The following is a 13707-nucleotide window of genomic DNA, read 5'->3' on the forward strand; positions in this document are numbered from 1 at the left end:
GCTGCCCCACCCTCGAGGAGCACCCAAACACACCCCCAGTTTGCTGCTTAGAAAATGATGGAGAATCAGCACACTGAGGATTCATCCTCCTCACTTTGTTCTCTTCACCTGTCAGCACACATGCATGCAACAAAGCCCAATTGACTCCCAGTGCTGCCCCATCCTCGAGGAGCACCCAAACTCACCCCCAGCTTGTTGAAGAGTCATCCTGCTCACACTGCTCTCTCCTGTCAGCGGGGTCTATGTGGTCTCCAGTGCTGCCTGTTCTTGTCTTTGTCCAGAAGAGTCATCCTGCTCACTCTGCTCTCTCCTCCTGTCAGCAGGGTCTAATTGGCCTCCAGTGCTGCCTATTTTTGTCTTTGTCCAGAAAGGACATGAACACAGCTTGCTGATTGGATATTGAAGGAGAGGCAGAGCCTGATTGGCTCCCAGTGCTACCTCTTTTTCTCCCAGTCCGCCACAATGCAGAGAATAACAGGAAGCTGATACCAAGACAAGACAGATTTAGCCACACACACTAATATTTGAAAAATCTTTTGTTTCGACGGGTATGTAGCTTTATTCATTTGTATTGTGTTTTTTTTTCATATCTACCTGGAGTTCCCCTTTAACATCGGCCCAATCTGTCATCAGCAAAAAGCAGTTTAGCAACTCTCAGGCTTTGCATGCAAGCTTAATATTAAAACAATAATCGCCTTTTATCCTGGCAGATAAAACCGCCAATGAAAGGTGGCAAAATTCTATCTCCTTGGGAAACCACAATTCACTCATGAAAGGAAATCATATTTACAGTTACTATTAGGACTGAAATAAAAAAAATTATTGAGGGTCTGCCAAGAGGCTCGGCCTTGTTCGCGGTGCACACGGCTGTCCCAGCCAGATGGAACCGCGCCAGAACTTACCGAGTGCTCACTGCACAGTGTAAACAGTAACGTTTTGTTGCAGCGTGTGCGACTTCTCGCTGGTAACAAAATGGATGCCATTCAATGTAGCGCCAGAACGGCCGGACTATGGCCGCTCACACCAGCCACGTTGATCTGCATTGCTCAATGCAAGAACACAAAGAAAGCGATTGTTCCCAGTTCACACCGCACAGGTGCGTTGGTTGCAATGCATCGCAACACTTTACGACGCACATCAGAGAATTGCAATGTGTACATGGAGATGACTGATGTGGTTTTTTTTTGTTAATGCTTTAGAAAAAACAATGGAAACGCCATGATGCAGTGTAACCAGGGGCGGACTGACAACTCATGGGGCCCCCGGGCAATAGGGGATCATGGGGCCCCTGTGTCCTTGCCCAAACTCAAAAAAGCCTATGAAAAAGGTACCAGGGGCATCTCATGGGGACCCCTACTGACCCTGGGCCCTCCAAATGGTCAGTCCGCCCCTGGTTGTAACAACACATTGCTACGGGGCTGAACAACGCACACCTGCCTCCGCGCATTAAATGCACCATAACGTGTCGCTGTTGGTGTGAACAGGCCCTAAATAAATATAATTAGCTGGTATAAAAAAATATAAGTCCTATGGCAGCCATACACACTCTGATTTTATTATCTAATCAATGTGTGATTTGATCAAAATGATGAAATAAATTACCTTCCAATCCTTTTAGCCCTGGTTTACACCGGTGCGACTCATCATGTGACTTAAAGTGGGAATACACGATTAGAAAATCGTCCGAAAGGCGTTCGTTCGTTGGTCGAAATTGTGGCCCACATTAGCCAATCTAAAAAAAATAGTTTGTCGGGCAATACGTAGTGTTGACGTATTCCGTACAAGTGGAAGTGATGTGGTGTGCGTGTGACCTTGTAGCCACGCCCTTCCGGCCAGAACGAGCGATATACACAACAATTACCAGCAATGAGTATAATATCGTTTATTACATGACCTATATACATAAATAGTGATACATAAAATATAATATGCAGAATTCTGGTTTCATTATCTCATTCGGCCGATCTACTTTTAACATTTGGATTTTTTGTTCGTGTTTACGAAGATTCTTTGGACATAAACATCCAGGTCATCTTCTGTTTCCGCTCATGCGTGATAGCGCTTGATAGATTTTGTTTGTACGACCGTCATACCACCGCATAGAAAATCAGTTGTTCGTATGCGAAACGACAACATTTTTCACTATTCTTGAAACGGATTTTTTTGCACACAATATCGTTATCGGTTAAAACATCCTGCTCCTCAACAAATAGAAAATTGCTCAATCGGTGGTTAAAATTTTTCGGACGATTTTCTTATTGTGTGTACGGTGCATTACAATACACCTGTGCTCAAATCCCAGTAGCTTGTACATGCATTTATCTATCAGGTGCTAAAGGAGTGTAACCACATATTAACACCAGAAATTCTGAAGGAACACTCTGCACACTGCTATACTGTATACCCTTCCCAGCAAACTTTGCAATAAAAAATAGGGGGTTTTATTTCACACATATTGCTGGTGTTAATACGTGATCACACCTGATAGATAACTGCATGTACAAGCTATTGGGATTTGAGCTCAGCTATATCTTGTTTGTTGTATTGTAGGTCAGTAGCCAGACCTGAACCTGGTGGCTCTCTCCCACTTTGTCTGTTTTCCCCATATTGGCATTGTGTCCACAGTGACATTTGTGTTGGCAGAGCAGAGTAGGACTGGCCATAAAGGGATCACTTTGGCGCAGTTGGCCAGCCTAAACATGAATTGCAATATGTGTGAACTAAAAACTCCTATTTTTTTATTGCAAAGTTTGCTGGGAAGGGTATATAGCAGTATGCAAAGGATTTCTTCAGAGTTTCATCGTGCGACTTGACAGATCAAAGTCGTACCGTATTCGCAGCTATGGATCCATTCAAATCAGTACGACTCTGCGTTGCACCAACTTTGAAAAAAGTGTCTGCAGTATTTTTTGTAATTTCATGTGCGACTTGCATTGACATCTGTGCATGAAGTCACAAAGATGCCGGCAAGCCACACATGAAGTCACACTGATCAGCAGCTTTGAAATTGTGCTGAAGCAGAGCGATTTTAACACTGTATTCGATGTGAACCAGGACTTAGGGCTCATGTACACTGCAGCTGCTAAACTGACGTTCAGGAGCTTTTCTGCGTTTTTTTCAGCAGCCCCTGAACTCACCCTAATGTTTTCCTATGTGTCCATGTACACATAGTCATTTACAGGCAGTTGAGTTTACAGTCGTTTTTTTGAACGCACCAAACTTGCGTTCAGGAGTAGATTTTTACCGGCATTTCAAACGCTTGTAAACGCGGTTAACTGCGTTTATAAGCGTTTGCATTTAGAAGCGTTTTTTAACTGTTCCATATCCAGATGCTGTCCAGAGCCTTTTTTCATCATCAGAAATGCATGCAAAGCATTTTCCATGTATTCAAATGGACCCGGTACACCAGCGCAGTCAGTTTCAGGTTTCGCGTGAAGGAAAAAATGGTAGAACGTGCCGCATTATGATGGGATCCATAGTGAATACAACCAGAAAAGACAGGTCATCACAACACATACTTCTCTCTCTGCTTTTACTCTCTCTATTCCTCTCAAAATGTCTGAAATAGTTAATTATTTACTATATTTCAGTGCATTCTGGGCATTTGGGAAGGTCTCCTGATATTATCTTTTAAAAACGCGTCTAAATGCAAACGCGTATAAACGCAGTATGCAAATGTGGCTAAACTGACGTTTGTTAACCTACATTTTCCAGAAGTCAGTTTCCATCATTCAGAAGAGTTTTCCAAATGCCCCGTGTACATGAGCCCTTAGACTCGATTTAAATATGATTCGATCAAACTGAGCCGATTGGCCAGGGCAGAAAACTATCAATTGTGTTGAATCGATCAGCAGCACTGGGGTTAGGTTTATAATGATGCTGGTCGGGAATGCGCACAATGACTCACAAGCCTTCCCAATACGCACAGAAATGCGCTGCCCTTTAGTAGACATGCAGCGGTGCTATTAATTCTTAATGGCACCCCAATGCACCTACTAACGCACGTGTTTTCCACAGCATCATACCTTTCAGTGCTGCGCAATTTTGGGAAAGGATCAGGAGCTCCACATGTCTTGCGCATAAGGCAAGCCATTGAAATAAATGGGCTGAGGAATGTGCTGTGAATGCATGGAAACGCACGCATGCTCCTTCGCATGCTTAAGTGTGAACCAAGCCTGAGATACTCTGTTCATGAATCCAATCATATTTCGATCGATCACATCATGAGATTACAAGTGAAAGTCAGATGCAACTTGCAATCATACTCTAACTATCGATCAAAACCCACTTTCCTGTGTGTGGCCTATCGATCGAATGGGTAGCTGACTATAGATCCTTTATTCCTATTGGAAGAGATCGATTGGAAACTAAATTGATCATTTATCGAAGAATGCCATACAACCGTTGCTGGATGACGGAAAGTGGCTGCAAAGAGGCGTCAACAGATCAGCAGCACTGAAATACAACAAAGGATGAAGAAAAGGTGTATAGTAAAATAAAATAGTAAAATAGTTTATTTTTAAACAAATTTAAACAATAATTTTTTTAAAAAAATGACATCCAGAAGAAAACTAAATGCCTTTCAGTTAGGGCCCCTATCTTCATTACCGTGGGCTGTTCTCCGGTAGCAGCGTTGAGATTTAATACATCCAGAACAGCGGAAACGGCTGGTAGCCTATACATGCAGAACGTGGCACCTTGACCTTAGAGGAAAACATTTTTTATACACACATATATATATTTATATACACACTGTATTTTTTTATGCTGTACAAAAACACATTTTTTAGGTGCATGTAAATGTCAGTTTCACTATGAAAATTGTGTTTTGGTATTAAACAACTTCCTTCCTGCATGAGACTCGGAGTTCTGTATCGGAGCCGCTCTCTGTATGGCAGTGGCCGACTCTGAACACTGAGCCTTTGTCAGGGGTCTGGAATCCTTCATGGAGGGTGAAGAGTGGAACTGGTACCATAGTAGTGCGACAAATGGGCAAGGCAGTGCTATTAAAGCAGAACTCCGGTTTTCACAAAACAAACCACCCCCACTCCTGTGCCTGTTTTTAAAAATTCCCTTCAAAGAACCCCTTTTTCTGGGGTCTTCTGAATGGTCATGTTATGTCCCAGGTCTAAAATTGGATTTTTAGATTTTTCAGAAACAAATTTCTTTTTTAGAATTTTGACATATATACACACATTATATTGCCAAAAGTATTGGGACGCCTATCTTTACACGCACATGATCTTTAATGGCATCCCAGTCTTAGTCTGTAGGGTTCAATATTGAGTTGGCCCACCCTTTGCAGCTATAACAGCTTCAACTCTTCTGGGAAGGCCGTCCACAAGGTTTAGGAGTGTCTATGGGAAGGTTTGACCATTCTTCCAGAAGCACATTTGTGAGGTCAGGCACTGATGTCGGACGAGAAGGCCTGGCTCCCAGTCTCCACTCTAATTCATCCCAAAGGTGTTCTATCAGGTTGAGGTCAGGACTCTGTGCAGGCCAGTCAAGTTCCTCCACCCCAAACTGGCTCATCCATGTCTTTATGGACCTGGCTCTGTGCAGTGAAGCACAGTCGTGTTGGAGCAGGAAGGGGCCATCCCCAAACTGTTCCCACAAAGTTGGGAGCATAATATTGTCTTGGTATGCTGATGCCTCAAGAGTTCCCTTCACTGGAACTAAGGGGCCAAGCCCAACACCTGAGAAACAACCCCACACCATAATCCCCCCTCCACCAAACTTTACACTTGGCACAATGCAGTCAGGTAAGTACCGTTCTCCAGGCAATCGCCAAACCCAGACACGTCCATCGGATTGACAGACAGAGAAGTGTGATTGGTCACTCCAGAGAATGCGTTTTCTACAAAGCCTCTATACACTGTTGTTGTGCTAATCTGAAGGCCATATGAAGTTTGGAGGTCTTTAGCTATTGACTCTGCAGACAGTTGGCGACTTCTGCGCACTGTGTGCTTCAGCATGCGCTGACCCCTCTCTGTCATTTTACGTGGCCTACCACTTGGTGGCTGAGTTGCTGTTGTTCCCAGTTGCTTCCACTTTGTTATAATTCCACTAACAGTTGACTGTGGAATATTTAGTAGCCAGGAAATGTCACGGATGGACTTATTGCCCAGGTGGCAACCTATCACGGTACCACGCTTGTATTCACTGAGCTCCTGAGAGTGACCCATTCTTTCACAAATGTTTGTAGAAGCAGTCTCCATGCCTAGGTGATGATTTTATACACCTGTGGCCATGGAGGGGATTGGAACACCTGAATCACATGATTTGGAGGGCGGACCAATACTTTTGACAATATAGTGTATATGGCATTTTTTCATGTGGGGGAACGCAGTTCCAGCACCTCCAACACTGAATGAGTCTGAAGGCAAGGGGTGCTGGGGTGCGCTGGAAGGTCTATTGATGCTGGCTGCTGGGGGATCTGTTGTCACTGGAGGGAATCTGTTTTTGCGTGGCAGTCTGTTGTTGCTGGGGAGGTGTGTTATTGCTGATGAAGAATCTGTTGCTGCTAGGGAGTCAATTGTTGCTGGCAGGGATCTACTGTTGGAGGGAGTTGTCTATGGTTGCTGGCTCCTGGAAAGTCTGTTGATTCTGGCTGTTGGGAGATCTGTTGTTGCTGCTGGGGGTCTATTGATGCTGGGATGGTATTTTGTTGCGGGTGTCCGTTGTCGCTCTGGGGGGGAGGGTCTATTGCTGCGGCTGTAGGGAGTCTATTTTACTGCTTTTCTTGTAATCATTAACACATTCCATACAAATTACATATTATCTATAAGGAGCGGTATTGGCAGAGTAGGGGGGTGGAACCAAGGGACTGTGCTCGGAAGTGGGTAGGAGGGCAGAGACGACAGTACTCAGAAAAGGGGGAGTTCCTGCACCTAAAGCCCTATATATATGTATAATTTTTTTTAATATGGCCCTGATAAAGGGGGAATTTGTGAACCCCTGAATATGTTGTTTTTTTATCTTGTTCATCCTTCAGTAATAAAAAATACTCTGCTCTATCTCCATTGGTGTGGCACCCTTACTGCTATCTATGTGATCTCCAGGGTTCTCACCTTCTTTTTCCGATGTTGGCAGTGGGCAGTCTTCAGTACTCCACAGTGCTGTGCTGACATTATGATGTCACCCCTTCCCCCTGCAGTGCTGTGCTGTGAGCCTAAGCCAATGCAGTGACGTACCCCAAGGGGGGTGGCTATGACAGCCTGGGCCCCCAGGAAATAGGCTTTTTAAGACTTTTTAATATATAAAGACTGAATACCTTTATATATATATGGGAAGACCGCCAAGAGAAAGGAAAGTTCTCCAAAGAAGATACAAATGACAATAATGATACTTTTTTTCAGTAAAGTGAAGAGGACAGAATCTCACAATTACCAACCTTTTAGTCCCAGGACCTGGGGCACTGTTCTCCCAAGCCACATTCCACACTTGGCATGCCCACTTTCCAGGCGGTCATGACCCAACCAAGACCACACGCTCAGTAACTCATAAAAGTGTATTCTGGGACACTGTCCAGGGCACAACATCATCAGGACAGAGGTCCAAGATGTAGGACTCTCCTGGCAAATCCGGGACTATTGACAACTATGGAATCTCTGTGTTTTTGCTTTTTATCCCTCTTCTAGAGACAGGTGGGGTGGGAGAGAGAGCGCATGCATAGCACTAATGGCTTTTGACACCGCATCATCGGGAGAAAGATCCAAGATGCAGGACTCTCACGGAAAACCTGGGACAGATGAAAATTATGGAATCTCTATGTCTTTTGCTTTCAGTCCCTCCTCCAAGGAAAGGTGGGGTTGGGAGAGCGCATGCATACCACTAACGGCCCTCTAACACAGTCTGGACACAGCATCATCCAGACAGAGGTCCAAGATGCAGGACTGTCCCGGCAAACCGGGACAGTTGACAATTATGGAATTTCTGTGTCTTTTGCTTTCAGTCCCTCCTCCAAGGAAAGGTGGGGTTGGGGGAGCATGCATAGTACTGTTGGCTCTTTGGCACAGTCTGGACACAGCATCATCCAGACAGAGGTCCAAGATGCAGGACTGTCCCAGCAAATCCGGGACAGTTGACAATTATGAAATCTCTGTGTCTTTTGCTTTTAGTCCCTCCTCCAAGGAAAGGCGGGGTTGGGGGAGCACATGCACAGCACTAATGGCTCTTTGGCACAGTATGGACACAACATCATCCAGACAGAGCTTCAAGATGCAGGACTGTCCCAGCAAATCCGGGACAGTTGACAATTATGGAATCTCTATGTCTTTTGCTTTCAGTCCCTCCTCCAAGGAAAGGTGGGGTTGGAAGGAGCATGCATAGCACTAATGGCTCTTTGGCACAGTCTGCACACAGCATCCTCAAGTCAGAGGTCCAAGATGCAGGACTGTCCTGGCAAATCCAGGACAGTTAACAATTATGGAATCTCTCTGTCTTTTGCTTTCAGTCCCTCCTCCAAGGAAAGGTGGGGTGGGGGGAGCATGCATAGCACGGTTGGCTCTTTGACACAGTCCGGACACAGCATCATCGAGACAGCGCTCCAAGATGCAGGACTGTCCCGGCAAATCCGGGACAGTTAACAATTATATAATTTCTATATTTTTTTTTCTTTCTGTCCCTCCTCCAATGAAAGATGGGGTGGGGGAGAGAACATGCGTAGCACTAATGGCTCTGCGCTCTCCACCCCCACTCCATAGTGCCCATGTGACAACACTCAGGCCTGACACCAAACAGGGGATGTGTCATGTAATCCTCCATACCTTATACAGACAGGAAGTGCGGGAAAATCACCAAAAGCCATGCAGGCACATGGAAAACCTACAACCCCTGTCAGCTTTTTATTTCTGTCTTTGTCAGTATTGCCGATTTTCCCTCACTTCCTTTCACGTGAAACCGTTGTCACCATGCCAGGAAGTGAGGGGAAGAAGTCTCACAGATAGAAGTACAAACCTGACAGGGTTTATAATCCGTCCCACTTTATGTGGTCTAGACACATTCATGAAATTTTTGGCACACCTGAGGTGGGAATATTGCTGCCTCTGATCAGAATGGGCAATCCAACCCCCAGGCCTTCAATATGGGAGGACGAAGCCTAAAATAGCCTGCGTGTATCAGACGGCGATCCTGCGTAAACAGCTCGCGTGACTCCGTGTGTTTGCATTCACCTCCACTCTCACCAGCTAAACAGAAGGCCCAGATTTGCATGCTTGACAAGTGAAGGAGCTCGAGCAACGTTTGTGCTGCCAAAGCTAAAAAAAAAAAAGAAAAAAAGAAAGAAATCTGTAGAAGATTTTTTTTTTCTCTGTTCACCAGATAAAAATCACGGCAGAGAAGCCGGCTCCATTTCTGAGCGCGGTGTGAAATGTGATCCAGCGCCGCTTTGGCCAGAGGAACTGGAAGCAGAGGGCTCAGATCTTCAGCCCCAATAAAAGTTTACACATACAGCCATTACAGAATAGAGGAGCAACTGGAAGTTCGCTTTGAAATGTAAATTTCGGACAGCTGGAAAAAATTAGCTTGCTTGCCGATGAAAGGAAAAAAAAAATATTGAGAAGGATGGCGAACGGACAGCGGTATTTAGATGTCATGTGATGCAGTCTAGACGCTGGGCCCTTCCGTAGGAGACTTCCAGTACAATGTATGCGAGTGTTAAAGGGCGACTCTGGTGGGATCACTCAACACTTGTATATGGATTCTTTTCAGCCTCATTTACATGGACCATAAAAATCGGCAGTTGAGTTGCGGTTTTACCACTTTCCTGACTGCCCAGCCTTAAGTTAACATGGCCACCGGCCTTGTTAGCACTCACTGCCGCAGTCTTGATGTGGCAAAAAAGATTTATTTATTTCAGGTACTTATATAGCGCCGTCAATTTAACAGCGCTGTACATATATATTATACATTCACATCAGTCCCTAACCCTCAAGGGGTGTACAATCTAAGGTCCCTAACTCACATTCATACATACACATACTAGGGACAATTTAGACAGGAGCCAATTAACCTACCAGCATGTCTTTGGAGTGTCGAGGAAACCCACGCAGGCACAGGGAGAACATGCAAACTCCAGGAATGTGGTGCTGTGGTTGGGATTCAAACCAACGACCCTAGTACTGCCAGGCAGAAGTGCTAGAGTGTGGGAGGAAACTGGAGTACCCAGAGGAAACCCACACAGGCACAGAGAGAACATGCAAACTCCAGGCTGGTGGTGCCGTGGATGGAATTGTATTCATCAGGCAGTACTATCGCCAAATGCAACCCATTTAAGTGAATGCAGCCACACCACATCGTGGCGTAGTGAAAAAAGCAAAAAGAAGCCGCTACTTAAGCACTCTCTGAAAAGCAAGTCACCATGGATCGCTTTTCAGAAATCAACACAAGTGTAAACAGGCCCTCAGGACTGATGGAGGCTTTTGCGGTGCATTTTTCCACCCATGGTTTTTCACGTTAATGTGCACTGTGGTAAAGCAGCCCATTAATGGGTGAAATCTTAGCAAATTCAGCTCTTCCCCCTCCCATCCGTGATCAGCAGACTTGTTCTAGGTAGGCGATATGGCAATGATTGAAGACAGAGGATCAGTACAAGAACCAGGCAACTAGCATTTTCATAAGGAAGTCAACAATAGCAGCCAGAGTATTTTGATTTTTGACAGATTTCTCCTTAATGAACTAAGATTTCTGTTTACCTATAACATTGTCTATAGATTGGGGCAGCACAGTGGCTAAATGGTCAGCACTTCCATCTGGTAGTACTAGGGTCATTGGTTCAAATCCCAGACACAGCACCACCTGCCTGGAGTTTGCATGTTCTGCCTGTGTGGGTTTCCTCTGGGTACTCCAGTTTCCTCCCACACTCCAAAGACATGCTGGTAGGTTAATTGGCTCCTGTCTAAATTGTCCCTAGTATGTGTATGTATGAATGTAAGTTAGGGACCTTAGATTGTACACCCCTTGAGGGTTAGGGACTGATGTGAATGTACAATATATATGTAAAGTGCTGCGTAAATTGACGGCGCTATATAAGTACCTGAAATAAATAAATATAGTATATAAAGGACTGCCATCTCATTTATGATGTATTAGATGGGATAATACAAACATAAAGAGTTCTGTTCCCCCCCAAAAATAAATAATTGCTTGGCAATTGGCTCAGTGAAAGTGCATGTACATTCAATCTGTGCAAATGGGGCAAAAAACAAATGTTATTGGGCTATTTCTTGTGCTGGTCGAATGTTTTTCATTGATTTAAAGTTTGCCCACTAGACGTTGCTATATAATTCCTATGATATTTACTGCCATCAGGAAAAATAAATGGCCCCATGTGCATTACCGCACCGAACGCAGCCTAAAAGCGATTGTACATAAATTGTACTATGAGATTGCATAGTGGAAGGCCACATGTAGTTGTACTTTATCGTTTAAACAAAAATGGGTATTTAAGGAGATTTTTATTTTTTTTTTGTTCTACTATTCTCCATTACCAGGACACAGGCAAAAACTGGATGAGCAAACCAAACCCGGGAGCTTGTCGTTTTCCGAGCGGCTGAGCGAACTGGAACAATTGCGCCGAGCGGCAGTGAGGGTCAGCCCGCACCACCCGACTCCCACCCCCAACCCACGAGCATCTCTGAACCACTCGACGGCGTTCAACCACCAGACACAGAGCCAGATACAAGGTGAGCCTTACAGCCTGCTGCATCGGGTGTTCTGGAGTTCTGCCCTGCGTGCCTTTTTATATAATGCCGTGCCGCTTGCCAACTTTGCCGTCAATTGGTGCTATACAACAGTAGTGCAGGTGCTGAGAGGGAGGCCATCTGGGGTTGCAGTTGGACTCCTAACAATTCACTAAGCTGTATTAGTTGCACTTGGTGCGATTTGCATGCCATGCGACTTGCAAACTGTATGCCAAGTCGCACCCTATTGTCCGCAATTACAGCGGTCGTATCAGCGCGGTTCTGACTTGGTTGGAGCCACACCGAATTCTAAAGTACTAAATGCCCTACTAGACCTCTGTGCCAGATGTCTTGCAAATCGCACCTGAAATCGGCATGTTCCCCGACTTTGAAATCGTGCGACTTCACTGAAAGTCGCACAATTTCAAAGTTGGGCTTGATGTGACCGGGCTGTAAATATTTACACTGACTGTTATCATCAGCTCTCGTTGGTCCTGATTCATCATGCGGGATTTGCATTTAAAGTAGAAGTCTTATTTATTTATTCCAGGTACTTATATAGCGCCTTCAATTTACGAAGTAAAGGCAAAACTTTTCTTTTTCATTTTGAATAGAATAAGGGAGGGTTATAACCCCTGTCAGATTTATTTTTTTGCCATCTGTGTCATATTGGAGAGATTTCCCTTCACTTCCTGTCCCATAGCCCTACAGGAAGTGAGAAGAAATCACTCCAAAATGAGGAAATTCCTGCTTGTCATCAGAACTAGTGTCCCCATTGGAAGATTTCCCCTCTATTCCTGTTCTGGTGACAACCCAGGTGTCTTTCTTTCACTTACACTCTCCATGAGAACGGTAAGCAGGACAGGGGCTCTGATCCCACTCCACTCTATGTAAAACTAATATGAGAGTTGTATGTTAAAGGAAGAAGTGGTTGGGGCCCTTGTCATGTTTTTTGTTTTTTTTTGCCCTCTGTGCTCCCATCAGGGAGATTTTCCTTCATTTCCTGTTCAAGAGACACAGCAAGAAGTAAAGGGAAGTCTTTCCAAAGTGAGGTGACATCCTTCTTAAACAGTTATTACCAGAACAGATGGAAGATTTTTCTTCACCTCCTGTTCTTGTAACAACTCAAAAAATTTGGATTTCCCATCACCTTCTGACTCAGTGACAGTGGTCACCAGGACCAGTAGGAAGGGCGAATCTCTCCAGTGGGGACACAGTCAGCAGAAAAGCCAGGCAGGGGTTCTAACCCTTTCCTATCCAAAACCAACAAAAAAAAATTTTGGCTTTACATACACATTACCGTAATTACATGTATTACATGAGCATTCCTGTAAGGTGCCGCAGCCGAAAAGTGTGTATCTAGCCTTAAAGTGTTACTAAACCCACAACAGTGAAATCAGTCTGTATATGCAGTAAAGCATGCTTGTTATACTCACTATGGAACCTAAGGGGTTAATCCTCCACATTGTGTCTCACTGTGGAACCTAAGGGGTTAATCCTCTACATTGTGTCTCACTGTGGTACCTAAGGGGTTAATCCTCCACATTGTGTCTCACTGTGGAACCTAAGGGGTTAATCCTCTACATTGTGTCTCACTGTGGTACCTAAGGGGTTAATCCTCCACATTGTGTCTCACTGTGGAACCTAAGGGGTTAATCCTCTACATTGTGTCTCACTGTGGTACCTAAGGGGTTAATCCTCCACATTGTGTCTCACTGTGGTACCTAAGGGGTTAATCCTCCACATTGTGTCTCACTGTGGTACCTAAGGGGTTAATCCTCCACATTGTGTCTCACTGTGGTATCTAAGGGGTTAATCCTCCACATTGCGTTTCACTGTGGTACCTAAGGGGTTAATCCTCTGCATTGTGTAAAGAGGCTGTTTGATCTTGACTTCTCTGATCCTCCTCTTCTACTGTCCCCAATCCACCTACTAATAGTACAGAGCTCTGCATATGCTCAGTTTGATGTGTATTGCTAGAGAGTTGTTTTTGGTTTTTTTTTGGGGGGGGGGTACATGTGATCAG

General features: G+C 44.7%; 1 protein-coding gene across 1 annotated transcript in view; it reads left to right on the forward strand.

The window, feature by feature from the left end:
• The window catches only part of RUNX1 (RUNX family transcription factor 1), a 169414-nt gene that overhangs the window by 94325 nt on the left and 61382 nt on the right, over positions 1 to 13707 (forward strand). The window contains exon 4 of the mRNA XM_089677935.1: positions 11493 to 11684. Within this exon, the coding sequence (XP_089534061.1) occupies positions 11493 to 11684 (192 nt within the window). The remainder of the gene's footprint in view (positions 1 to 11492; positions 11685 to 13707) is intronic.

Source organism: Staurois parvus, unplaced genomic scaffold (assembly GCF_062004578.1).
Source record: "Staurois parvus isolate SC_StPar_1 unplaced genomic scaffold, SC_StPar_1.0 ptg000195l, whole genome shotgun sequence".
In the NCBI taxonomy this organism is placed as follows: Eukaryota; Metazoa; Chordata; class Amphibia; order Anura; family Ranidae; genus Staurois; species Staurois parvus.